Genomic DNA, 27593 nt, shown 5'->3' with positions numbered 1-27593 from the left:
GTGGCTTGTGTGGATAAAATGGAAGGCTTCTATTGGTAGTCTCGAATTCAAATCCGATCATGTAACTAGTCCACATATGTATGTTTTAATGAGTGCTTTGTTGTCACATTCCAAAAGTTGATTTGTTCGAGTCATGTTTTTATATTTCATTGTTGTGGAAGCGTTGCGGTGCATATTATTTTTCACCTGAAGTGGGGTAATACATAAGAGATATTGGTGAGCCAAAAAAGTTAGTGAATTTCCATGTAAGCTGGTGTTATTGTAGAGGCTCTTGGACCCTATACCAAAACATTGGGTCTTTCCATTCCGTGAGCCTCCATCTAGCTAGGCTATGTGAACAACAGCTCATAATTTTGTTTGTGCGAGACCTCAATCCAGCAGAAGAGGAACATCATGAGCAGCGGCGGCAGCAAACCCCGTAGTGGCCTGGACTACTACCTGTACAGCGGCGACAAGAAGCATGTGGTAGCAGGCATCCTTATCGTCGCCGCCATCGGTGCTATCCCTTGGCTCCTCTTCACTCGAGGTCGGTCTCTTTCTTACATGAGAGAGAGAGAGAGAGAGAGAATTACTGTTCCTTTATGTCGAACCATGTGACGTGCATCTTCAATTCGGGCCTTATTTGCTAATTTGCTCGTCCTTTCCTAATGCTTGCTACCAAACGTGGATACAGCACAACGAACTTAAGACAGATGTCTGTCTGTCTGCGTGTTTATTGTCAAGCCTGCCTTCACAATTTTCACGTGTCAGGACTTCAGTAGCGGCCCAGAATGGCTGTTCACGTCGTGTGGACGTGAACGGTTTTGATAATTATCTACAAATCCCGCCATTTTGATAGTGAGATTCTCTGTATCTATGCCGAAATGTCAGAATTCTCTAACTGCACGTGGCTCCAATAATCACTGCAGCTAATCTCTTTTCAGGTTCCCTCTTGATGTTTCAAGTGGGAGCAGCTGGTTTACTTTGGCCAATTTCCAACCATTGCTAAGAAATGCCAGAGCAAAAACTAGAGCCACTATTTGATTCTTCACATGTGAAGTTAAAGCCACGAACTTTGCACCTTCCCAATCCTTGTGGGCAAATGATTGCTAAGAGGGGTATCGTGATCGGGCAAAAGGGGAAGGGATAGCTTAAATGGGTCCTGCTCCCTTATGGCAACCTTGGCTGGTCCATCTCTAGTCCACTTGTTACTAGTCAAAGAGCGAGTTAGATTGTCATGCGGTGGTTGGTTGCTTTGTCAGGCTGCTTGGTGCCTGCCACCCATCGTTGGTAGTTGTGTTTACTGTTTGACTTGGTGACCCACATATGATCACCTCGATGTGGATGGTGCTTACGCGTATTACACCTTGATAGATTTGTGCATGTCCCCATATCTGCATGGACACCAACACCCGAACCTCTGATGAAGGAGATGGATGTTTGTGAGTCTGGGATCTCTTCCACTATAACTGCAGTTTTACCTAGGTGCATTCAGCATTGCCTTTTGTCAAAAGAAAATTAGGATTAGGGAATCCTCACAAATCAAGACTCTTCTTTATATCATCCACAATCACTTGCAATGCCTTGCATTTCATAATCTTACAACACATGCTTTAGAAGCAGTCACCCTTGCAACCATGATTCATTTGAGTTAAAAAGTTTTGGTCTTTTAGAAGTGGTGATCAGTCCATGGTAGTTTATAAGCTTGCTTAACTTTGAAAACCTCAACCAATGGGTAACATTTTGAGCTTCTTCATGGCACCAAATGACCCCTTTTTCCATGAAGAAAATTTGGAGAGAATTATGCGAAGTTCTTCTGACTTCAGCCTTTGGATTTAAGCGCAATGGTGAACCTAATACCATATAGACTTCTATGTGATGTAGGTTATTTACATCCGAATTCGAATAGGTAGATAATAATAAAGCAAATACGCACAATTTACCAACTAGCCCTTTCAAAACATATATATATATATATATATATATATATATATATATATATATATATATATATATATATATATATATATATATATATATATATATATATCTCAAAGAATTGCTATATCAATAAAATTTTGGTTTTTTCTTGTATGTGTTTCAAAGATTGAGCCGTGTCCACAACTCAATTTATGTGTCACATGATTTCTTCAATGCTCTATTATAGTAGTATTGACAAGTTGTTTAAAAGGATATCATTTGGATTGAATTGTGGACTATACCATTGTCTCATGCTCAACCAGGCAAGAACTTCCTCCCATATTGCATGATGATTTAAGCAATGGCATTGAAGCATAGTTATTGTAGACTTATTGGATGCCTATTTAGGATAGTGCACATTAGGATACCTCAAGTTAACCTAAAGTAATCTCAAAATATGGGCTAATTTTTTCAAGTTCTTGTATAGCCTCAAAATAAATTCTAGATACTACTTGTTAAGAAGAAAAAGCTCAAGAGTTTTAATAGGACAGTTGGCTTAGAAAGTTCTACAAAGGGGAGAATCTATTATACCATTCCATCCATCAGTCTTCATCACTTCCTTGTGGACTCTTGTCTTTATCATAAAGTTTTAGAGTGACTTTAGAACCCAATGACTATTGCTATTGTTTGGCATTTCTTCTTTGTTGTTGCATTTTGTTGCGTTGTCGAAGGGTTTTCGAAAGCAAAGTTGTGACCACAGAGGACCTTGACTAATTTCAGGATAGAAGATCAATCATACGAATAAGCAAGATGAGAAAATGATGTCAAGTCTCTGTTTTTATTTCTGCCAATAACTGAAGACGAATAGAAAGCCAAATTAGCTTACAGTGACAACCTCCACAACGTTCATGTTTACATTCCAACAACTCTTCAGAAGACTGATGAGACAAACAGCTTTCTAGCTTAGCAACTCCCTCTTTTACATCAGAAGAGCTGAACTCTGTTGTGACAATATGATCTTCTGATTCAGACAGGTAATTATTATCCATGTTCAAATCCACAGCCTCACGTAGCTTTTGAGAATTCTGCACCCAATCTGGGACAACAATTCTGTATATCTCAGCCCTCAGAATAGCTAAAAGAGCCTATTCAGGGGTGCAGCCTTGGCAAGGAGAAGTGAGCATTCCTGTCACAAGACCTTCTCCAAAAACACCCTGAATCCAGCAATCCAGCACCAGACTGTACCACGTTACATAAATGGAGCTCTCTACTAAAGCATTAGAGATCAATTGCAAGAGTGAATGCTGCCACCATATAGCAAACTAAAGTGACCAAGTTTATATGTGAGGGTCTTACTAAAGTACAGACAGAATTGGCTTTGTGTTGGTTTCAAAATAAAAATCACCAGTAACCGCTTGCTGACATAGCAGGTAATGTCCACCACAACATTTCTCCAGATGCAGAAAAGGGGTGGCTCATTTGGAAAGCATCATTATCACAAACTCCTCATAATTTACTGGTCCATCATCATCTACATCTGCCTCACGAATCATTTCATACACTTCCTCATCTGTCAACTTCTCTCCAAGATTCGTCATCACATGGCGCAGCTCTGTCGCAGAAATAAAGTCATTCTGGTCTTTATCAAAAACCTTGAAGGCTTCCTTTAATTCCTCTTCAGAATCAGTGCCCGTTTCCAAGATCACAAGATGAGAAGGTGGAAGACGAAAGATGAGAAGCAAAGACAAGACACAACGATGTTGGAGGCCAAGAACGTATTCGTGGAAGCTCCCATCGGATGACTTTCTAAGAATGCTCAAGTTCTCCAATCTTTATCCTCTTGATTCGCAATTGCTCAGCCTCAGAAATGTGTTTCCACACTCCTCATATTCATCAGCACAAATTGTGAACAGGTCGAGAGTATGTCCTCCATCCGATCGATGGTGCCAATATCACACTGCGGGGTGCATCAAATTCCACCATCAGAGAGAAGCGTTCCCTTAATTCTTTCACAAGTTCACCAGATCTTGTTTGCTTCTTTGCATCAGCAACTTCTTCGACCAGGTTTGTTTCAGATGCAGGCACCTGTCCATGATCTTTATTCTGCTCATTAGGAGAGTCAATACTTTTTGATTGCTTGACCTCTTATACCTCCAAAGGTTCTGGTGCACCTTGCACTTGATGCTCTGATAAGTTAATGCTGAGAACCTCGCCATTTGAAATGCCAACACTGGCATCCTCCTCACAGACATACGAACTATTCTCTCTGTCCGCCGTGTCTTGCAACTCTGATGGATCCATTGCTTTTTACACGTTGAGGCAAGATACTTGTCCTCACAATCTTGAGATATCAGGAATGCATCACCAGTTATGTTCACCTTTAGAGAGAAGTGGAGGTGGCCATGCTGATGCCTGAGTTGTGCTCTAGATTGGCTCGAACAAAGGGAGATTAGACGGATTTGTTGGATCACCGGACTCATCCGATTGGCTTGTCATCGAGCGACATGAAATTGGGCTTATTTTCAAAGAGCCTGTGACACAGTTCTCATACGAGAGCCTAGTTTTTCTGGTCTGGTCCTCTTCTTCCTGATCGCTCTTCTCCACCCGAATCCAAAAAGCAGGTCGCCAGCCTCATGATCTTTTCCTATTTTTAGTCCAATCCCTCTCCTTTGATAGCTGGGATCTCCTGCTTTCCTGATGGTATCTTCCTTCTTAGAAAACGAAAAGCGCACACTAATATATCTGTCAGCAAGCACAGCAGCCTCCACTATGGCACCATCTGCGATCCTCACACCATGATGCAACATTTCGCTTTGGCATAAGATAAAACATCTTTTTCAAATCCTCCAAGCTTCCGCAATTTGCATACATGTCCAGTAGAGCACTTTGCACAAGGGAATCTGATTGCAATTTGTGTTTAATGATGTGGCCATGTATCAGCTTGCCCTTTAGCAGAGCTCCTACATTCCTACAAGCTTTCAAGAGAACAAAAAGACAACCCTGTTGGGAGACACACCTTCTTGTTCCATCCGTCCATAAAGTTCAATACTGGCTAGATCATGACCTTGTAGAGAAACACTAGCAATCATTGCACCTCATGATCCTACATCTGGATTTGCCAGCTCATTGAACACTTCATATGCTTCAGCAGGTTCTCCATGTTTGGAGTACATATCAATGAGTGCATTTCCTACTTCTACATCAAAATCAGATTCTGTCCTGATTATCTGATCGTGTATCATTCTACCATGCCTTACAGCCCCAATGCTACTACAAGCTTTTAGAATACATGTCAATATGAACTTGTTTGGCACAGTGCCCTCATGTTGCATAATATCATACAAATGGAGACCCCTCTCTCCCTTTACTGCCCACACAGAACAAAATTGCAAACACAATGACTAAGTATGTACAAAGTAACAAATGTCTCACACACAACTTTTTGGTGGATTCCACACCTCGGATACGCAGCAGTACGACATCCACCCCCTCTGATCCTGCACATTCTCCGGATGGGCCAACTACCCATGATCATTGTCATCAAGATCCACGAACAGATCAATCTCTTCATTGACTAGTTCCGGTATATCAGCAAGATTATCTGTCATATCATCTGTCTCTTCTACTGGAGTTTCTTCTTGTTGCTCTTCTCTTGCAAATTCTTCCAATGCATAATCCTCATCATCTCTTTTCTTGAAAATCTTGATTCTTTTTCCCGCAATGGGCACTCTAAGCACTGTCCCATCCAATTCTGTCAGCTCATATGTTGCATTGTCAAAGACATGTCTGACTATGTACGGCCCAAACCATCTTTTCACCATCTTCCGAAGAATCTGCAATTAACTTCTTCAATTTCCGCTTGGCTCTAGTGTAGCTCTCATCCCAAAAAAATTTCTGCCCCTTTCGAAGCAGCTGATATAAACAATCTGCTATGTGTGCAAAATGGGGTATCCAAATCATGTAAAACACACAGGCTCCAATGAATCTCCGTACCTCTGAAGTGGTAGAATAATACTCCGTAATCTTTCCTATAGCATCCACCTTCTCATGTGAAGGTTTCCTGCCATAATACCCACACATATGTCCAACAATGACAACCTCATTTACTCCAAAAACAGATTTCTACCCTGATAGTGTCAAGTTCACTTCTTCTAACCTGGCCAAAATCTTTTCACAAGCTGAAATATGATCAGCCACAAAGTATCTGCATCCCTACTCATTTAGACTCTCATTCTTCTCTTCTTCTGCACACCCCTTAATGGGCACATCATTCAAGAAAGACATGGTAAGCTGAGGTATATACTCATGAAGGACCTTATGCATGGCATTCATCATATGCGCAACAGAATTAGTGGCACCTTGAGGTAAGGTACACATCCTGACAAGCCCAATAGGAGTTCTCATAGTGGTTATGTCCCTGCTTTCCAAGGCCAGCTGAAACTGATAATATCCCGAATACAAGTCACCTAAAGAATAGATGGCACGTCCAGCAAATGCTTCTGCAAACTCATCCACAACTGGACCTATACCAACATTCCTGATAGTAACTTTGTTTACTGGCTGCATGTCCTGTATAAATCGGAGAGTACCATTCTTCTTTGAAACCGTAAACCACCTATTTGAGTATGGTGCAGATAACGGCTCTAGGATTTCTATCTTGATTTTCTCATTCAACAAGTCAACTAGCTTTGGCAGGTGTGCCCTAGGCACTGGAATAGGTCGGAGGTTCCATGGAATATGAGGAATAGTAAAGATCACCATAGGGGCAACAACATCCGGATTCACACATCCAATCTTATGCGAAAAGAAAGCAAACCCTTTTCCATGTCGCTCAAGCATATCCTGAAAGCATTGCTTCTCTGAGGGTAGCAAGAAATCACCATTTTCAATTTTTAATTCAGCAAGAGTCTTTGCTGAAAATTTATGGCCTATATGCTCTGGATTCCTCAAAATTTGGCTGCTTAGCAGTCCTCTCTATTTGCTGATCACTGTCAGGTGGAAGCGGTCCAGCTACCGGCTTCACCTTCTTATCCACAGTCTTGTATTTCGTGTCAACCCTGGCTTCATTATGATCCTCTGTATTGCTCAAATCATGCTGTAAATCAGCAATTCTGCCCTCTGGTGACTGAATATCCTCAGCCCTCTGCTCTATGGACTGCATAGGAACAGCCCTAAACTCTGGATGCTGAAATATTTTAGCAGTAAACTCTGTTGGCTGAAAGTTTTTAGCCCTTTGTGTCTCTGTAGGCTGATCATAATCAGCCGGAAACTCTGTTTGCTGAATTTCTTCAGCACTCAACACTTTTTGCTGAGTCACCTTAGCCTCTGACTCTATCTGTGACACAAAATCTGAAATTTCATGAAACATGTCCAGGGATTGCACTGATACATTACTGTGACAACTCTGCGTATCAGTTTTCAGCATATTTTTCATCTCTGTCATCGTATCTGCACAAACCATACTATCATACGTCCCATCTATATGCTCATCATCCTCTAAAATACGTGCATTTTTAAAAATTTTCTCCTTCTTGCATATGTACTGCCTGGCAGCTCTAGGCAACTTAGAAATCTTCTGATAACTCATCGAACTGTTTGCTGAAATTCCAACAAAATTGGAGGAGAAAACACTGCTGCCAGGAGGCGAGAACTCCAATCTCCTCTGCTCTGTACCACCGTCGTCTTGCGGAACAGTGGTACCTAATGAAAACCCGAATCCCTTACGGTGGGCAAAGGTGCATCTCGAAGAGTATCCCTGTTTCTAGCATGATTTACACACACAGTCATAAACTGGACTGCTCTGATACCATCTTTACTGCGACTCCGTGCATAAGCAGATCCATCATCCATTACTTTCGTCTCCATGCGCATCTTTGTGATGAACGGCTGTCCTAGGATTATGGGGTAAGAGTATGAATTCTGCACAAAGAAATGGAAATCCTCCTCTACATCTCCAATAGAAATCCTGACACTGGGACAGGCAGCATATAAATCACCTGCAGTGTTGTTGGCGGCTCTCATACGCCACCCATGCTCTGCATCCATAGGCCATCTATTACTTTCATAAACTCCACGAACTATGAGATTAATCTCTGAACCATGATCCACCAAAGCAACATAAGGCACTTGTTTCTCTTCAATTTTTACCATTGTTTCTGTAGTTGCCCTAGCCCAATGACTCCGCGAAAAATGACTACTCGGTACCAAGATAGGCTCATCAGTTTCAGCATAATGCATAGGCCAAACTCTCTTCTTTGTCTGCGGAAAAACAGAAGCATTCTCGACCATAACCTCATCCTCATCCTCATCCAACTCCCCAATCAAAACTCCTTGTGTATCAGTAGTAGGCAATGTATGTCTTTTCCTCTTGAGGACTTCTTGGAACTGATCTTGAAACTCTCTTTTCGAGATGCCTAAAATCTCAGAAATAGTAAAAGTCACCTGCTCCTGACTCTTTTCTTTCTTTTGAGTATCTTCCATTTGTCGTTCTGGACCTGGTCTCAAAGACGGCCCTGCAGTAGGTGGAGTAAAAAACTCACCCCCTCTAGTCTTTTTAGTTGCATTTGGATTCTCTTCATCTCTCTTACGCTTCTCCTCAATAAGTACATCTGCTCCCTGAGACTTAGCCAAGTAGGCATAAATAGTGTACCTGTCAATAGGCGAATCCCAACCTGTCTCAGATCTGATGCTAGAACTTGCACTAGTCAAAACAGTCTGCTGAATTTTCTCCTTGTTTGCCGTCTCCATAGCATAGGTCCATAATGTTGACTGACTCTCTGATCCTTTCTCAATGTGGACTCCATATGCAGAAGCATCTCCTCTGGCTGCCACATAAGAAGTATGCGCAGCCATGTCATCTACTAATTTCTTCATTCCGCCTTTCCCAAAATTGGTAGCAAGCGGAGCTCCTGTTTCAGTCAACCAGATCTTGCCATCTTGTCCCCAAAATGCCAAATTCTTCCTCCTTGCATCTTGAAAAGATTCACAATCATTGCAATGTTGGTGGTCCGTACTATCACACCAAATACATCTTCGATCTCTCCTAGGTGCACTAGGAGCACTTCTAGGTGCACTAGGAGCACTAGAAGAAATAGTAGGCACGGTCGAAGCAAACTGCTCTTTCAATTTTCCCACCAATTTTGCTTTAACTGACTCCAGTGTCAAATCCGTTATGCCTTTGATTATGTCATCAAGAGAGGAAGGAACCAAAGGAGCGGATGATTTTGGAGCTGAAGGAGCCGGCATCGGTCTTGGAACAGGAGGATTAGAAATGGTAGGCACTGGCATAGGCCAAGTAACTGGCTGAGGAAGAGAAGAAATGATAGGGGTAGAAGTAGACATAGGAGCAGAAGACGGCGTCGGTGTCATAGATCCATTCTGTAAGCGGGTTTTCCATATCCGCCTCTTGGTCAAAGTCGAGACCGCATCCTAGGCATCTTGCCAATCTGTTTTAAGACCCATAGGCTTCGTGCGATCCTCAAGAAGCTCTCCTAATTCTTCCTGAAGAGCAGGATTTGCAGCTAGCAAGAAAAGCTTAACTTTCTCAATATCCAATGCTCTTTGTTCAATGGCATCAAGCTGACTATACCTCTCTTCAAATTCTCGTATCAATTCTGAAGCAGCTAGACCTTTGTTTGGCATGTAGACCCACTCTCGGAATGACCGCCGTGTAGCCATCCCAAAGTCCTCAAGAAAATACTCCTCTTTCAGGGCCTTCTTAAAATCTTGCCAATGTGAATTTTGAAGGAAAAGATCAGTCACTTTTACCCTCAAGGCGGGTGTGACAAGGCGAAGAAAATATTTACTCATAAGTCCTATCGGTACTCCAAAAAATCTCATCTTAATCTCATACGTCTTCAAATAAGCCGATACATTACGGCCATCAAATAGCTTCTTTTCATTCTCAACTGCTTCAATCACCTTAGTCGCGCTGATTGCATTCTCTTGCTCCGAATATAGTTGCCTTTGTTGAGACAACTGTTGTTGATGTAACTGCTGCTGCTGCTGTATATACAATTGTGTCTGCTGATTTTGAAGTTGCATATACATAGACATATTTTGCAAAATCTGCTTTATATAATCCGTAGAAGTACTTGAAGCAGAAGTCGATGATGAAGCTGAAGTAGAGACAAAGCAGGAATCGTAGAAGAGGCTGAAATTGATGCTGAAGTATCTCCCATCCTGAATTTTTTTTTAATGCGACGCTTTCACGTCAGGTTCACCAAAGATATCGAAGGGTTTTCGAAAGCAAAGTCGCGGCCATAGAGGACCTTGACTAATTTCAGGATAGAAGATCAAGCATACGAATAAGCAAGATGAGAAAATGATGTTAAGTCTCTGTTTTTATTTCTGCCAATAACTGAAGATGAATAGAAAGCCAAATTAGCTTACAGTGGCAACCTCCACAACGTTCATGTTTACATTCCAACAACTCTTCAGAAGACTGATGAGACAAATAGCTTTCTAGCTTAGCAACTCCCTCTTTTACATCAGAAGAGCTGAACTTTGTTGTGACAATATGATCTTTTGATTCAGACAGGTAATTATTGTCTATGTTCAAATCCACAGCCTCACGTAGCTTCTGAGAATTCTGAACCCAATCTGGGACAACAATTCTGTATATCTCAGCCCTCAGAATAGCTAAAAGAGCCTATTCAGGGGTGCAGCCTTGGCAAGGAGAAGTGAGCATTCCTGTCACAAGACCTTCTCCAAAAACACCCTGAATCCAGCAATCCAGCACCAGACTGTACCACGTTACATAAATGGAGCTCTCTACTAAAGCATTAGAGATCAATTGCAAGAGTGAATGCTGCCACCATATAGCAAACTAAAGTGACCAAGTTTATATGTGAGGGTCTTACTAAAGTACAGACAGAATTGGCTTTGTGTTGGTTTCAAAATAGAAATCACCAGTAACCGCTTGCTGACATAGCAGGTAATGTCCACCACAACATTTCTCCAGATGCAGAAAAAGGGTGGCTCATTTGGAAAGCATCATTCTCACAAACTCCTCATAATTTACTGGTCCATCATCATCTACATCTGCCTCACGAATCATTTCATACACTTCCTCATCTGTCATCTTCTCTCCAAGATTCGTCATCACATGGCACAGCTTTGTCGCAGAAATAAAGCCATTCTGGTCTTTATCAAAAACCTTGAAGGCTTCCTTTAATTCCTCTTCAGAATCAGTGTCCGTTTCCATGATCACAAGACGAGAAGGTGCAAGACGAAAGATGAGAAGCAAAGACAAGACACAACGATGTTGGAGGCCAAGAACGTATTCGTGGAAGCTCCCATCGGATGACTTCCTAAGAATGCTCAAGTTCTCCAATCTTTATCCTCTTGATTCGCAATTGCTCAGCCTCAGAAATGTGTTTCCACACTCCTCATATTCATCAGCACAAATTGTGAACAGGTCGAGAGTATGTCCTCCATCCGATCGATTGTGCCAATATCACACTGCGGGGTGCATCAAATTCCACCATCAGAGAGAAGCGTTTCCTTAATTCTTCCACAAGTTCACCAGATCCTGTTTGCTTCTTTGCATCAGCAACTTCTTCGACCAGGTTTGTTTCGGATGCAGGCACCTGTCCATGATCTTTATTCTACTCATTAGGAGAGTCAATACTTTTTGCTTGCTTGACCTCTTATACCTCCAAAGGTTCTGGTGCACCTTGCACCTGATGCTCTGATAAGATAATGCTGAGAACCTCGCCATTTGAAATGCCAACACTGGCATCCTCCTCACAGACATACGAACTATTCTCTCTGTCCGCCGTGTCCTGCAACTCTGATGGATCCATTGCTTTTTACACGTTGAGGCAAGATACTTGCCCTCACAATCTTGAGATATTAGAAATGCATCACCAGTTATGTTCACCTTTAGAGAGAAGTGGAGGCGGTCGTGCTGATGCCTGAGTTGTGCTCTAGATTGGCTCGAACAAAGGGAGATCAGACGGATCTGCTGGATCATCAGAGATCATCCGATTGGCCTATCATCGAGCACATGAAATTGGGCTTATTTTCAAAGAGCCTGTGACATGGTTCTCATACCAGAGCCCAGGGTTTGTGGTCTGGTTTTCTTCTTCCTGATCGCTCTCCTCCACCCGAATCCAAAAAGCAGGTCGCCAGCCTCATGATCTTTTCCTATTTTTAGTCCAATCCCTCTCCTTTGATAGCTGGGATCTCTTGCTTTCCTGATGGTATCTTCCTCCTTAGAAAACGAAAAGTGCACACTAATATATCTATGAGCAAGCACGACAGCCTCCACTATGGCACCATTTGCGATCCTCACACCATGATGCAACATCTTGCTTTGGCATAAGATAAAACATCTTTTTCAAATCCTCCAAGCTTCCGCAATTTGCATACATGTCCAGTAGAGCATTTTCCACAAGGGAATCTGATTGCAATCTGTGTTTAATGATCTGGCCATGTATCAGCGTGCCCTTTAGCAGAGCTCCTACATTCCTACAAGCTTTCAAGATGAACAAAAAGACAACCCTGTTGGGAGACACACCTTCCTGTTCCATCTGTCCATAAAGTTCAATACTGGCTAGATCATAACCTTGTAGAGAAACACCAGCAATCATTGCACCTCATGATCCTACATCTGGATTTGCCAGCTCATTGAACACTTCATATGCTTCAGCAGGTTCTCCATGTTTGGAGTACATATCAATAAGTGCATTTCCTACTTCTACATCAAAATCAGATTCTGTCCTGATTATCTGATCGTGTATCATTCTACCATGCCTTACAGCCCCAATGCTACTACAAGCTTTTAGAACACATGTCAATATGAACTTGTTTGACACAATGTCCTCATGCTAAATAATATCATACAAATGGAGAGCCCTCTCTCCCTATACTGCCCACACAGAACAAAATTGCAAACACGACGACTAAGTATGTACAAAGTAACAAATGTCACACACACAACTTTTTGGTGGATTCCACACCTTGGATACGCAGCAGTACGATAGCGTGTAACAATAGGGCTGTTTTTTCCATGACTATGCCATGATTGTGGAGAAGCAAAAGGATTTGCAGGAAAGAACAAAGAACTTAGAGAATCAAAGAATAAATGAAAGAGGGATCATGTACAAGGATGATGCAATAGAGTCTTAGGGTTTTGTGTCTTGTGGATTGGTACAATGTAGTGGAAAAATTACACAGCGCAACGAATAGAATTTGAGCAAGAGATAGAGAAAGAGAGCACACAACAGATAAGAGGAAACAAAAAAATTCTTTAACTCCAAACAAGCTAATACAAAGATGGGTTTGTCAACCCGTGTGCTTCCAATGTGAAGCTTAGATGGCGATCTAGATAGAAGATAGGTGAAGAGCTTAAGGCTAGTTAGAATAACTCTGATTGGGTGAAAAGATGGATCATGAAAGCTGTGAAGGAGTCTACCTTTTATAGCTTGTGAAGGGGATCATAAGGCATGATCTTTCATAAATTTTTAGGTTGGATGTGAAGGCTAATATGTCCCTTGCAACCCATCTTAATTATATGGAAAGTCTGCTAACTCAACTTGTAGGGATTAATTTAAAAATGGATGAAGATGTATGCATTGGAGTTTTGCTAAAGAGTCTTCCTCCATAGTTTGGTAATGTCTCCACCACACTAATTAGTGTGCTAGATCCCAAGTTGGTAGAAATCAAACCATCACTCCTAGAAGAAGAGAAAATGCTCAAAGGTAAAGAAGAAGCAAGCACTTAAAGGAAGAACAGATTCTCTATGTCAATAACAAGTACAAAGGAAAGAAAAACATTGTCTATGACTTTTGCAAATCTGCGGTGGATGTCACTCTCCAACACTTTGCTCTGCTCTTGAGTATTTGTACATTCTTACATTCATTTACAGTATTCATTCACTTTAGAGTTGTGTTCTTCTCTCTCTTCTTCTGCTTGTATTTAAGTTTTGCGTTTTGCATTTAGGGTTTGAGTTTTGCTTTTTGTGTCTACGTTTCTCTCTTTGTGTTTATGTTGTGGTCGTACACTGTATTTTCTTAGTACAAATCCTAGTAGTTTCCTTCACACCCCCTCAATGTCCACCCACAATTGAACTAACTCCTTGGCCCAATGTCGAGTCTTTGTGTTTCCTTAGTACAAACCCTAGTAGTTTCTTTCACACCCCTAGCCTTCCAATGACTCTCACGGGGTTGGTTTGAAAATCTGCTTAAAACTCCAATAGCAAAATTGATATTTTGCCTAGTGTTGCAAAAGTAGATCAAGCTGCCGACCAACCTCTTGTACCTCCCAATGTCTACTAGTATTGATGTATCCTCAACCGATAACTTTGCATTGACCTCCATAGGTGTAGCTATCTCCTTGCACTCAGACATACCAAATGCTTTCAAGATCTCCATGCATACTTTTTTGAGAGATAAAGATCTTTCTTGGCTCTTGCTAGACTTCAATCCCTAAACAAAAGTGCAACAAGCCCAAGTCTATCATTTCAAACTTGGAGCTCAAAGCCTTTCGAGTTTGGTTAATGATATCTTCATAGTCACCTGTGATGAGAAGGTTGTCCACATATAAGACAATAACTACAAACTTTTCACCATCCCTGTACACATACAAGTTAGCATTTGAGGCACATCTTTTGAAGTTTAAGCTTAAAACATAACTTATCTATCCGGTGGTACCATGCTTCAGGGGCTTGTGTCAGCCCCTACAATGCCTTCTTGAGCTTACACACTTTGTTCTCAGAATGAGAGGCCTCAAATCGGGGTGGCTGAACTGTGTATACCTCCTCCTTGAGGTTACCATTCAAGAATGTTGATTTTACATCCATTTGGCAAACTAGCCACTTATTGTGGGCGGCCCCTGCAAGTATTGTGCAGATAATGGTCATTCTGGCAATTGGAGCAAATGAATCTTGAAAATCAAACCCTTTAACCTATGAAAATCCTTGTGTAACCAGTTTGGCTTTGTACTTTTCTAAGGTTCCATTAGCCTTGTATCGGACCTTCCAAACCCACTTGGTGCCAATAATCTCTCTTTGGTGGCCGATCCACTAGCTCCCAAGTGTCATTCTTCATGATGCTGTCATATGTTGGGTGTAAAGTCCCTTCGGGTGTAAGTAGATTCATGTCTAACCTTGCCAAGCCACATTGGAAAGCAATGAAATATATCTTTAGATACTTAAAAGGTAATAGGAGAAGTGTATATGCTATGGAAAGGATACACTAGAGTTGCAGGGATTGTGTGATTCGGACATGGCAGCAGATCTTGACACTAGAAAATTACCAGTGGGTATGCCTTTACTTTGGTTGGTGGGGCTATTTCTTGGTGTTCAAGGTTGCGGAAGATTGTAGTATTGAAAGTACTACAGAGGTTGAATATGTTTTAGCCATAGAAGCTTCTAAGAAAGCTATTTGGCTTGGCCGTTTGGTTAAGGATTTTAGTCTTTCTTCACGTACTCCAGTGCTTGGTTGTGATAGGTAGAGTGTCGTATGTTTGGCTAAGAATGCCATGTTTCATGCACATACCAAACACATAGATGTTCGGTACCACTTCATTCGACAGGTCTTGGATAATGGTCTTGTCACATTGACTAAGGTCAAAACCTAAGATAACCCTATAGATGTTCTCACTAAGAGTCTTGCAAAGGCTCAGCATGAGCATTGCATCCGATAAGTGGGAGTTGGCTAGCTCAAAGGTACCACTCCGGGCCTTTAAGTGGGAGGTTGTTGGGTGTAAAGTCCCTTTAATCTCCGTGTGTTTAAACTTATGGGTGTGAACATACTCGTATTAGTACCCTAAACATATAAATACATTTTATTCTTTGTGTATTGTCACTTAACTACTACACTCATCTTGGGATTCTCTCACTCATGACTGCTCTTGCTCCATTTTTGTCTTGCACTTCATTGCGCACTCATCTCAACAAATTGGTATCAGAGCTATGGAAAGAGAGTGCACGCTTCCCGAGGATAGTGTGAGTTAGTGTTGCATGCGCACGCAAAGGAGGAGTTAGGCAGCTTACCTTTCAACTAGTCGAGTGTGAGCAGGTGTTTGACTTGGCTAGGCGACAGCCTATTGGCAGCTGACGTGACCAGACTAAGACCGACGACAAGCAGTCAGCCTGACTGGCATGGCACGGCAAGCTAGTTGGCAATGGTTATTTTGACCAAGAACCAGCAAGCGGCGATGATGTGAGCAGCTGCGACGGCAGATGATAATTTGAATATGATGGCAGGAGACAGCTCTTTACAGGTCACGTGTGACAGGCCAGCGATGATGTGACAACAGGCAGGTTAGCAGGTCAACAGGGGCCACTTGGATAGCTTTTTTTGTCATTAATTTTTTTTAAAAATTCTTGCAGTCTATTCCCCTTACTGATGGGGATTCACACGCATAAGCACAGGTCCCAGATTTGTACATTTTTATGCCCGGAAATTTGGGGGTTTTCCCAGATTTGATGCTGGTCTTGCATAACGGTTGCATTAGACCCGGAAATTGCAGAAATTGTGCACATTGGCCTTGAAAATTTTGGGGCTTTTCATGTATTAGTGAAATTTTGCTTAGCTGAGCCGAATTTACTGACATTGATGCACATTTGGACCGGAGAAATTTGGGGCTTTTGCAAAATTCTGCAAAATTTTACTAAATTTGCCTGTTTTATGCTCTTAGGAACTCATATTAATGCAATTGGGGCAGATTGATCAGTGAAATTTTGGGGCTTTTGCTGAAATTTGTGAATTTTGGCAAAATTGATGTGTGACATGTACATTGGGGATATTGTTGAAACAATCTTGGTGCTGTAAGTAGTGAAATTCGAGCTTATTATCTCTCACTTGTGAGATTTTCAACGAAATTGCAAAGAATTCTGGTGTTTCTGTGTATCAAAAGTGCTTTTGGGCACATATGTATGCAGTACACATGTTTGGCAGCTCCATTGAGTTGATGTATTGCTGAATATTCATGGTGGAGCAGTCTTAGTGATCATTTGCAGATTTGGGATTGTTGCAAATGTATTTTTGCTGATATTACTGAAGTGGGAGTCATCTTGCAATGGTGTAGGCATGGATTATATGTTGAAATCTCAATTATATTGTTAAAAGTCATTCCTTCTACTTCTGTACATGAACTTGGATCAAATCTTGCTCTTATCTCCTGAAATTTTGGGCTGAAATTAGCTGAATATTCAGCCTAATATCTACTGTCATAAAATACAGGAGTGGTACTTGGAACTTTGCTGAACAACGGCCACTTTGGTTCAACCTATCATCTTAGAGGCAGGTCAGAAAAGAGGGGTAATGCAAGAAATAAAGGGAAAAGCAGGAGTAAAAGCAAGGGTAAACAACTAGATGTTACTTGCTATCAATGTGGATGTAAAGGGTATAAAAAGCCTGATTATCAGTACTACAAGAAAGAGCAAGAAAAAAAGAAACAGTAAGGAAAGAAAAATAAGAATGACAAGAAAGATGATGACAACTTTCCCTTAAAAGAAGTCACATCTAGTATAGTCATTGAAGAGCTCTCTGATATTGGGGAGATACTTGTTGTAGCTTCATGCAATGATGTAGATGTGATGGTAGTACCAGGTGATATGCGCATCACTAAAAAGGAGGTGATTGATGCCTTACTTTCAGCTCACGATGGCGAGTCATTTTTGGAATACACTACAAGTTACCTAGGCAAGGTTTACTTGGGCAATAATTATGCATGTGAAATAGAGGGTATAGGTACCATGTCAAAAGATGACGTACTAGCGAGACAGTAGGGTTTGCGGGGAGGAATATGGAGTGAACTTGGCAAACATGGAGAAGAGAAGAGAAGAGAGAAGAAAATCTGATGAATGGAATGATGAAGTTCTGAATCATGGAGTGAATGTGATACAAGGGAACAAGGGTGCCATAGCACAAGGAGGATGAATGATGAAGACAGCCATGAACCACGAACCGCAATGTTCTCCTTGAAGGGGTGTGAGGGCAGTGGAGAGGATGGAGAGAAGAGGTGACGGACTGAATGAATCAGCTGTCAGGGATGAATGAGAGAGTGGCCTATTAATAGGCACAGCCAGTCTAGGATGGCGCCCCTTTTTGGGGCTGCAAACCCTAAACGCAAAATGCAGAAATGCAAAAACGCAAACTGCGGGTGAAGGGTTTCTCAACACCCCTTCTCAAGCCCAAAAAAGGAAACAAGAGAAGAGTGAGGTGGAGATGCAATACTATATACTGAAGAATGCTCATGCAGCAGGTGCCACTTGGACAGTGTCTCTCGTGGGAAAATTCTTCACTTGCCCAAGCATCCTAGTACAAAGATGATGAAAACATGCAATGCATAGGAGGAATGTTGGACTTTGTGTGGTACCGAGAACCATAAGGATATGCCCGTTCTCGATCTCGGGAGGTGGCTTCATGTTGACCAAGGGACAAAGAAGATCCACCCTGTAATCTGAGAATACCACATGAAAGGAGACCTTTGAAGATATTTAGGAGATTGGATGAGTTGTAGAACTCGAAACTCAACCTCGGAAGAGAAGCCACTAGCTCTGTGACTCCATACTGGAAGGAATACGGAGGCCTAGCCATCAAGTCGCTGCTGAAGACCCAAGGGCCCCGATCTAGGTAGATCCTCTAGATTGTGGGTGTGAGTAGAGGAAATGACTACCCAAAGGAGAGCCACCCCTCGAAAGTAAAAGGTGGTGGTGTGTGAAGAACTTCATGGCACATAGGGTCCCTCTTTGAATGGGAAGGAGTAGAAGTAGGAGTCCTCTTTGAAGCGGAAGAAGAACTGGAGGCCCCCTCAGAGGGCAAAGTAAGAAAATCCCCCTTTGAATCCTAGTCTGAGAGAGAAAGGGAATCCAACCACTCATGGCTCACGAATTGTGAAGCATCTGATAATGAAGGAAGTGCCGCCGGTCGTGCTGAAGAAGGTATCTGGTGCTTGGAAGAAGCAGCTGGAAAGCACCCAAAAGTGGCCTCTTGAACCTGAGTGGAAGAGGGTGGGGAAGGAGGCTTAGGATGAGCCAAGGGTGGGGAACAGCTGGGCAGGCTCTCAAGAGAGTGGACTATGGAGGAGATGTGGGCCGTGGAAGCCACTGTACCCGAAAGTGGGTGGGGGAAACCTCCTCATAGTGGGGTGGTCTCCAGGAGGGCTTATCGCCCTCTGTAAGGTCTTAGAGCCTTCGTGTGCTTGAAAGGACTTAGTGCCCGTCGGGTGTGGCTTATTGCCTTGAGCATAATATTCTGATAGTCGATACAGAACGATCTCTGTGGCCCAGAAAGGAGAGGTGGCACAAAGAGTGCCTGGTGGAAGATGCATGCATATACTCCAAAGGGGTGGGGAGCAAAGGCTGATGTCGACAATCTCTGGTGGGATGACCGTTCGTGTCGCAGTAGGAACACCGAGTAGATTGGTCATCTATTGGTAAAGAAGCCATGGATACCAGTGTGCCTTGCTAAAGAAGGAAGAGGTCAGTTACGAACCGCAATGTCCACCTCAAGGGGTGGGAGGGTAGTGGAAGGGCTGAAAGTGAACTGGGAGTGGGAGGAGGATGCTACCAGCAGTAAGAGGTTGCAACCAATAGAGAAATGCAAATGAGGAGAGAAAAGATTAAAAACACAGGAAAAACCAGCAATAGCAGTCAATATGCTGAAATCAGCTCCAAACAGTGTGTGGTAGGCTGGAAATAGGCACTAGACTGTTGTAGACAGGAATGGCCAGCTTGGATCATGATGTCCTCTGTGTCTGGGTGTGGGCAGCAAGCTGAAATACTTGAAATCTGCAAAAACTAGATTGTTTTCTGAATGGAGAGTGATTAGCAACCGTCGCTCTGCTGTAAACAGCTGCAAACTGTGGGTGGAAGGCTAAAAACAGGCGCTAGACTGTAGATGATAGCAAGGGGCAGCTGAGACTGCGACGTCCTCCGTGAAAGGGGTGTGGGCAGAAGCAAGCTGAAAACACCTGAAACCTGCAAGAACGAGATATTGATGCAGTGGATGAAGAAGAGAAGTGGATGCCAAACCCGCCACCGGTCTTTGCCTTCACTGGAGTTGAGGATCTTTGCCATTGTTTGAGCAGATCTAGCTCTAATACCATGTCAAAAGATGACGTACCAGCGAGATAGTAGGGTTTGCGAGGAGAAACACAGAGTGAACTCGTCAAACATGGAGAAGAGAAGAGAAAAGAGAAGAAAATCTGATGAATGGAATGATGAAGTTCTGAATCATGGAGTGAATGTGATACAAGGGAACATGGGTGCCGTAGCACAAGGAAGATGATGAAGATAGCCACGAACCAAGATCTGCAATGTTCTTTTGAAGGGGTGTGAGGGCAGTGGAGAGGATGGAGAGATGAGAGAGTGGCCTATAAATAGGCACAATCAGTCTAGGATGGCACCCCTTTTTGGGGTTGCAAACCCAAAATGCAAAATGCAAAAACGCAAAAACGCAAACTGCGGGTGAAGGGTTTCTCAACATACCATTCGCTTGGCCCTTGAAAATGGCCAAGAGCTGATTTTACAGGACGTCATATATGTATCTAGCATAAAGAAAAGTCTATTGCTAGTTGGGCAACTTTATGTAAGAGAATATTTTACTGCATTTGGTGTTGGATATTGGAAGGTCTACAAGGGCGGGACTTTGTATTATTTGCATTGTAAAGCATTATCCGGCAAGTTTTCGGTTGTGGCTGAAGTTCATTCACAGATGGAACTTTGGCATGAAAGACTTCGCCATATGAGCCAAAAAGGCCTTCAAGTTCTCTCCTCTTTAGGGAGATTTGATGTAAAATACTCTAGTCTCGATTTTTGTAATGATTGCATATATGGAAAACATTTGAAGTCTCCTTATTACTATGGTGTCCTTAAAAAAGTCCAATGCTCTCGACTTAGTACACTCTGATGTGTGCACTATGCTTGTTAATTCACATGGGGGTGCACGGTACTTTCTCACTTTTATTGATGATTTTAGTAGAAAGTCATGGGTATATGTTTTAAAGAGCAAAAAGGAAGTGTTGGATGCTTTTAAAAGGTTTCATGCCTTTATTACCACACAGAAAGGGCTCAAGTTAAAAGCTATAAGAATGGATAATGGGACCATTTGTGTGTCTTTGGTTGTGATGCCTTTGTGCACGTTCTTGTAAATTAGAGGACTAAAATCAGACATGAAATCCATCAAGGGCATCTTTATGGGATATGGAGATGAGGGAGAGATGGGTTATAGAGTTTGGCTTCCTCAAGATAGGAAGATAGTATGCAGCCAAGACATAGTATTTAATGAGGCAAAGTTGCTGAAAAATGCTACACATGGTGACCTTGACAAAAAGAAGGTCAAATTTCAGCATGAACAGTCAGCCATTTAGCAACCATTAGCTGAAGATTCTATTCCTTTTGATGCTGAAAATGAGCAGCAACCTATTGTGCTACAGCCAAAAGATAATAGACAGCAAATAGATGCAGAGGATGGAATAGGACAGCAAGAACATATTGAAAACAGGTTATAGTAGCAAGAAAATGGTGACAATCAGGCACTAGGTGATGGTGTGCACATACCTAAGGATGTAGATCCATTGCCTAATGTGGATGGTCCAGTCCTCGGATACCCATGCAAGGCCCTATCTTGACCCCGTCTGGGCTCCAGATGAGTACTAGACCCTTCGCGTAACGTAGCCATAACACCAACTCAACGCGTCATGGGACACCTCAGCTCGACACGGAACCCGACACAGAATGCACAAAGCTCACATGTTTGTAGAATGGCCCATCTTGAGGACAGAACGTCATATTCATATCATAGAATGCATTTACAAGGTAGCCAGAGGCATAGCAAGGGACTTTGTCACAGGTGAGGGTGGAGCTATCAACGCGCTTCCAGTACGGTCAACACCGTGGGATGAGGGAGCTATAAAGGTACTCCCTCATACACACCTCCCCTTGAAAAAACTTGATGTCCACATCTCGTGAAGAAGCACAACTTACTACCCATCTCAAAATGGCTTTGACTCAGATCCGTACTTAGTATCATCGGGGGTCTTAACACACGCCTCACTATCAAGGTGGTCAGTGTCCAACCGCTAGGTGCCATGCCCATTGACTCTATTTTTAACTGTGGAACATGGACTTTTCAAGACTTATTGTGTTCCATCCATTGACTCTTTTTACAACTGTGGATTTAATGATGACATGCATGAGGATGTTTATGTATCACAACCTATAGGGTTTGTGGTTAAAGGCAAAGAACACTTGGAGGATGTGGGAGGTTGGTTGAGTCAACCTTAGACCTTCGTTGTACTTTGTACTTTCACTGTGTCGATCACTCTTGAGCTAACAAACTCTTGAGCTCATAGTCGATTGTTCACTCTCTCATTTTCTCTCTCCTCCATAGCCAGCTGCTTCTCACACAGTTGAGAAAGACCAAGAAAAGTAGATCTAAGAGGACTTGCCGTGAATCCACAAAAGTACAAGAAGGACAATATGCTTGAACCTAGGATCTAGCTAGATTTTGCTCCCGCACCGCTAGCCTATTAAGATAGGCTGAACTAAATATCTTAAATTACTATGCAAAAAACCCTCTAACAAGATCTGTTGTAGGAAGCCCAATACTGCAGAAAATTGGACAAGGAATAGGAGCAACATCATGTTCGCTTGGTGGAAGAGGTAGCCACTCTTTCTCAAGTCTCTCTTGATGAGATAGAATCAGATTGGACCTTCTAAACCAAATCAATCTTGATATTTCCCTATTTTTTGTTGAGTGGGGTCCTTTGCCTGGTAAGCTCCAAAAAGATCGTAATAACTTTTATTTCTTTTATTCGAATTCATCTGAGCTTAGAGGTAGGAGAGTGACAAGTGTAGCATTTAGCCTTTGTCTTTTTCTTGCAAGGTCAAGTCACCAGTTCTTGGGAGGTGTGGTTGGTTAAACTGTCCTCCAAGATAGAAGGGATGTGGTACAACCTTTTTTGTTGTTAGGGTCTCACCCACTTTTGCTCCAAAGGAGGGTTGGTTGGATATTTGTACTTCAATGTGTGAACTATTAAGAGTGTATATGGGTATGAACACTCTTTATACCTCCCTAAATTTAATGTGGGTCAAGGATGCGGGTATGTGTTTTGGCCTATATAAGGCCCTTACTTGTAGCTCAATACCTCAAGTTTTATTAATCGATTCCTTTCATTATCAAAATACTGGTTCTTTATCTCCAAAACACACCCCCTGCCCCCTGCGTGGGGCGGGTTCTCTCTCTCTCGTTGTGGGCTTGATCTCCAATGCATACCCCTCTAGAAAAATGCTGCTGCATGGTATTTGTTAGTTAGTAGTTAGCATGATGGCCTTACTAGTGGAAGCCCTCTTGGCAAAGCCTCTGAATACAATAGGGACTAATTCACCCGTAAGCTTTGCATATATCATGTCCTTCCTCTACGCAATAGAGTTTTCTTGCTCATTGTATCCTCCACTGCATGAACTCTATGTGGTATGACACTCTGGCTTACCAAACATCACATCCCACAATGGGCATGTTAAAAACTTGCACTACTCTGCATACAAGCATTGACATCTTATCTCAAAGCTGCTCAATAAAAGAAAGTCCTACTAGCTTTGCTGTAGCATCAATGCCTCTATTCTCTATAGACGGTGATGCATGACCTTTTACCTTAAATTTAAGTCTCAATTACTTTATGACCCCATAGATATTACATCATAAGGAAACCATCCTTGAGAGTATAGTCCTCATGTCTATGACTATCAGACCTATCATCAGAGTTATCTTTGAGAGTATAGTCCTCATGTATATGACTATCAGACCTATCATCAGAGTTATCTTTGGACTTGCATGAGGACAATCTCAAAAAATATGCCCTTCCTCTTCACAATGAAAGCAATTTTTCCTATTAATTGAGCAATGTTGGTTACAGAGTCTTGTGCTGCAAAAATAATGCCCTTAGTTGTCACCATATCAGCATTTGCAACACCCATAGCAGGGTTTCCAAGACCTGTAACTAGTGACAGTATCTGTTCCACTATCTTAAGGATGTTCCAGAGGCCCTACATCTCATTATTTTGGGAGCCTGGGGTAGGGCACCTGACCAATCTGTCAATGTGGAAACCCTAGTGGGCAATCCGGGTCTTTCTAATAAACTTTCAGGAATAAGCTTCCAAAGACAACCTAGAAGCAATTTGAAACTGACATGATGCAACTGGAACTGAAAAGCAAATGTGGCACCAGACAACAGGGCAGCAGTCAACTCATTGACACACAGGCAGAGAAGAGGTTTGACTTGGCAGTGTTGCACAAACTGGATGGGCAATAAATATATAGGACAGCCACTGGAGAAGCTGCAAAGGTGAACTAACTTCACACATCTAAATGCAGCAGGCATCAACACTGTTGTTGACACACATTAGGTGAGAAACTGATGGTAAAATGCAGCTGCATACTCACACTTAATGGTGTATAAGCATGTAGTCAGCAGTCTGCTTGGGCCATCTTAAATAGGTTACAGTCATGTCAGCATAGCCCAAGTGTTAGTGTAACACGCATGAGGAAGATACGTGGGGAATTCTTTTGTTATCTGGTTTGGACTATTCAAGAAGCACAGACTACGTTCTTTTTAATTGCCGTGTGCCTAAAAAATAATTGGGGGAGTGAAGGATCTGAGAAGGCAGCAATGATAGCTTTCTTATTGCTGAGGTTTGCTTAAATTTGGGCCCAAGTGTGGGGGAAAAAAAAGAGGAATTCTGTTAAAGGTCATCTACAAGGTGGGGAACTGTCTCTATAAATTGAACAATGGACAGGTCCAATGTGTGTGGATTGAGTCTATTCAGGTCTACAGAATGAACTCTGCATCTGTTGGTCAAGTTGCCCAGGAGACTTGAATGTCAGTTGACTATAGTCTGGTGGAGAAACTGTGGAGTCACAGCTGCTGGCAACACTCTATTTAAGGCAGTGTGGACCGTGATTGCTCTCTGGTGGTTCTCAGGGTTTGAAGCATTGCTGGTATATAATGGAGTTGTCACAATCTGAAATGACATCGGGTTCTCTAAGATCTAGGTTCCTCACAAGTGGTTGTATCTGTCATAGAGTACTGCATTTACTGCTTTGAATGGGTCCTTGCTCTGCTTTATCATCATTTCATGATGCCCCCATGTTCGAGACAAGCGTACTTTCTCTGAGTGATTAATAAACAGAGAATTTCATCCATGTGCACCTGACAATCTAATTTGAACATTCTTCCGAAGCAGAAAAGTAGTTGGTCCACTTAAATGTAAGAGTCCTAGATGTACCTGCAGGCTAAGGTGAATGGAAAAGTTGGGCTCTTAAACTTTTTTGTTTATGGTGTTCCAGATTCAAAACATCAATCTCATGAAGATTACATGGACAAAGCTGAAAAAGCACGACAAGCAAGACTCTCTTCATCTTCTGGAGGCTCTTCCTCTGGTCCCTAAATTCTAATCAACTTCATCACCAGCATACAATCTGCATTTGATTTTGGGCCACATGTTTGCCCAAAAGCTCTATGATGTGAGGTTGAAACATAGATCAAGTTCCTTCATGCAGTTTTGTTGACGTTCAGAGTTAGTGGTCAAATGCCAAAAGAATTGAAACAGGGTTTTACAGCTTTCTGTTTATAGAAATGTTATAACGTTCATTTCTTCTACAACAATGAGAGGTTTACATCCTTACGGCGAAGCATCCTCTTGTAATTTTTGTTATTGAGGAACTGCTTGGCAATAATTGACAATGATTTGCAGCTTAAAACAGGTCGAGACTCATATATCTGGGCTCAGTCTTCTTGGGATTTTGTCTGTTTTTGTATGAAGATACACTATAGGAGCAGCATTAATTCTTTTTTGATATGTGACATTCTGTGCATTTCAATGCCCAGTAGCAAAATTAGTTACAAGTAGAAAAAGTTTTCTCCCATCCTGCCTGCCCTCTGATTTTGAGAGTATTTTTGCGCACAACTTTGCCTCAATCTAGGAAAGTTTGGGGGAGAGTCTGTAAGGAACCATCAATTGAATGTCGTGTGAAGCAAACTATGGATGTGATTTAGATATACTTGCTTTACATTTACTGGGCACCTTTGGTGAATTGGCTAACAGTCTCTATGGACATACATGAAGAGAGAGAGACTATCTCGCAACACCCAAAGGTTAAAAGGGCAACCTTATATGTATATTATCCTTGTTACATCACACACAATGTGATTGAACAAATGATAAGTAGGGAGAGTTTGGTGTGATTCTCCAAACTTCTCCAAACCCTTGGTGTTTAAAAGTGCCCTATTTTTACACCATTATGGCTCCTTAGTTCATCTTGTGTGTTTTATCTATATTTTCTTTGTGTAACTGCACACTTAGTGGTGAACAAATGACATGTAGATAGGGAGGGTTTGATACGATTCTCCAAAATCTTGATGATAAAAGTGCCCTTGTTTTACATGTTGTCATGGCTTCTTAGTTAATGTTTTGGTGTTGCATATATGTTAATCTTGTTCGTATTGCATTCTTGAACTAGGTTAAGCATGCTAATAAAAAGTACTAGATGGTATGTGCATAGGCACTACTTCATGTACCAAGAGGTTTCTAACTTAAGTATCATGTTTTGGTATTATAGCTTGCATACTAAATTAGTTTTATGTCTCGCACTTTGAATCACACAAAATCAATGGGCAGAAACCATATGTATAAATTAATGTCACGCTTCTATGATAATTTCATTGTCTCACTTGTGTAATGTGTATGTATGTGTGATTCACATTCATTAACACTTACTTGATCTCTCATCTATTCTTTCTTCCAATCATATACTCTTAATCTCTCACTCCCTCTTATATGGGGAAGAATTAGAGGAATGGTCGTTGCTTTGCACTAGTTTTAGTAACAATTAGGGCACTTCACATCTTAAGGTATGCTTTATGAAGCAACACACACACACACACACACACACACACACACACAATGTGTATGTGCATATAGCTTGCAATGGCCTACGGGCGATATATATAATGTAATATATAGAACATATATAATACTTCTTTGAGCATACATTAGTAACACATATTACAATAATAATATTATATGTTTTATGATATGTTATAATATTTGTATTATATGTTGAGATGATATGTACGTAATAATATATTGCATATAATATATAATAAAACAAGAATGTATCCTAATACATATTAATACAATTGATGTTTTACAATGAAAATATAATAAGAAAATATGAGATTGATATAATATGTATATGATAGTATATAATACGGTATTCCAATGATATGTATTACATATGATGTGTAAACGTTGTAATACTATTATCATAATACATAAATATATTATTAATTTAAATTAATAATGTAAAAGTACACAACATAATCAATGTTGTAATAAAATCATGCCTTACAAACAATATTAACTTCATACTTTTTGGGTTGTCCATTCTTAAGGCTATTCTATTATCTATTTGATTATAATGTAATATAGTCAACTTATTGTTTTTAATCTAATATATTAATAAATCATATTATGAAAATATATTATATAGTAGAATACTATATTATTCTAATAGTAATAACTCTTATTGATATTATATTGAAATTTTGCTTTATACAAATTTTGCTATTAGTTAAAAGGCTCAACTTCATATTTTATGAAATGTTCATTCTAAATATTATTCTATTATCTACTCTAAATTATGATTTAATATGGTTGAAGTTGTGTATGTTGATGGTGA

General features: G+C 41.3%; 1 protein-coding gene and 1 pseudogene across 1 annotated transcript; one reads left to right on the top strand and one right to left on the bottom strand.

The window, feature by feature from the left end:
- The first annotated feature begins 308 nt into the window (after nt 1-308).
- On the top strand, nt 309-25613 carry LOC148019734 (uncharacterized). The gene is made up of 2 exons (XM_087699873.1): nt 309-526; nt 25200-25613. The coding sequence occupies exons 1-2, from the start codon at nt 394-396 to the stop codon at nt 25298-25300; spliced, it is 234 nt and encodes a 77-aa protein (XP_087555999.1). The 5' UTR covers nt 309-393; the 3' UTR covers nt 25301-25613.
- On the bottom strand, nt 3375-11104 carry LOC148019735 (uncharacterized; annotated as a pseudogene).
- Nucleotides 25614-27593: the final 1980 nt, after the last annotated feature.

This window comes from Lygodium microphyllum, chromosome 19 (genome assembly GCF_053477565.2).
Source record: "Lygodium microphyllum isolate KBCC chromosome 19, Lygodium_microphyllum_v1.1.10, whole genome shotgun sequence".
NCBI classification, from domain to species: domain Eukaryota; kingdom Viridiplantae; phylum Streptophyta; class Polypodiopsida; order Schizaeales; family Lygodiaceae; genus Lygodium; species Lygodium microphyllum.
Note: the sequence above shows the minus strand (reverse complement) of the source record. Positions and strands in the feature narration are given on the sequence as shown.

What these genes read in the sequence shown, in the direction of transcription:
- LOC148019734 (XM_087699873.1), top strand. Translation starts at nt 394, where the DNA reads ATGAGCAGCGGCGGCAGCAAACCCCGTAGTGGCCTGGACTACTACCTG. An exon ending in TTGGCTCCTCTTCACTCGAG is followed by an intron (nt 527 to 25,199) that starts GTCGGTCTCTTT and finishes ATGGTGTTCCAG; the next exon opens with ATTCAAAACATCAATCTCAT.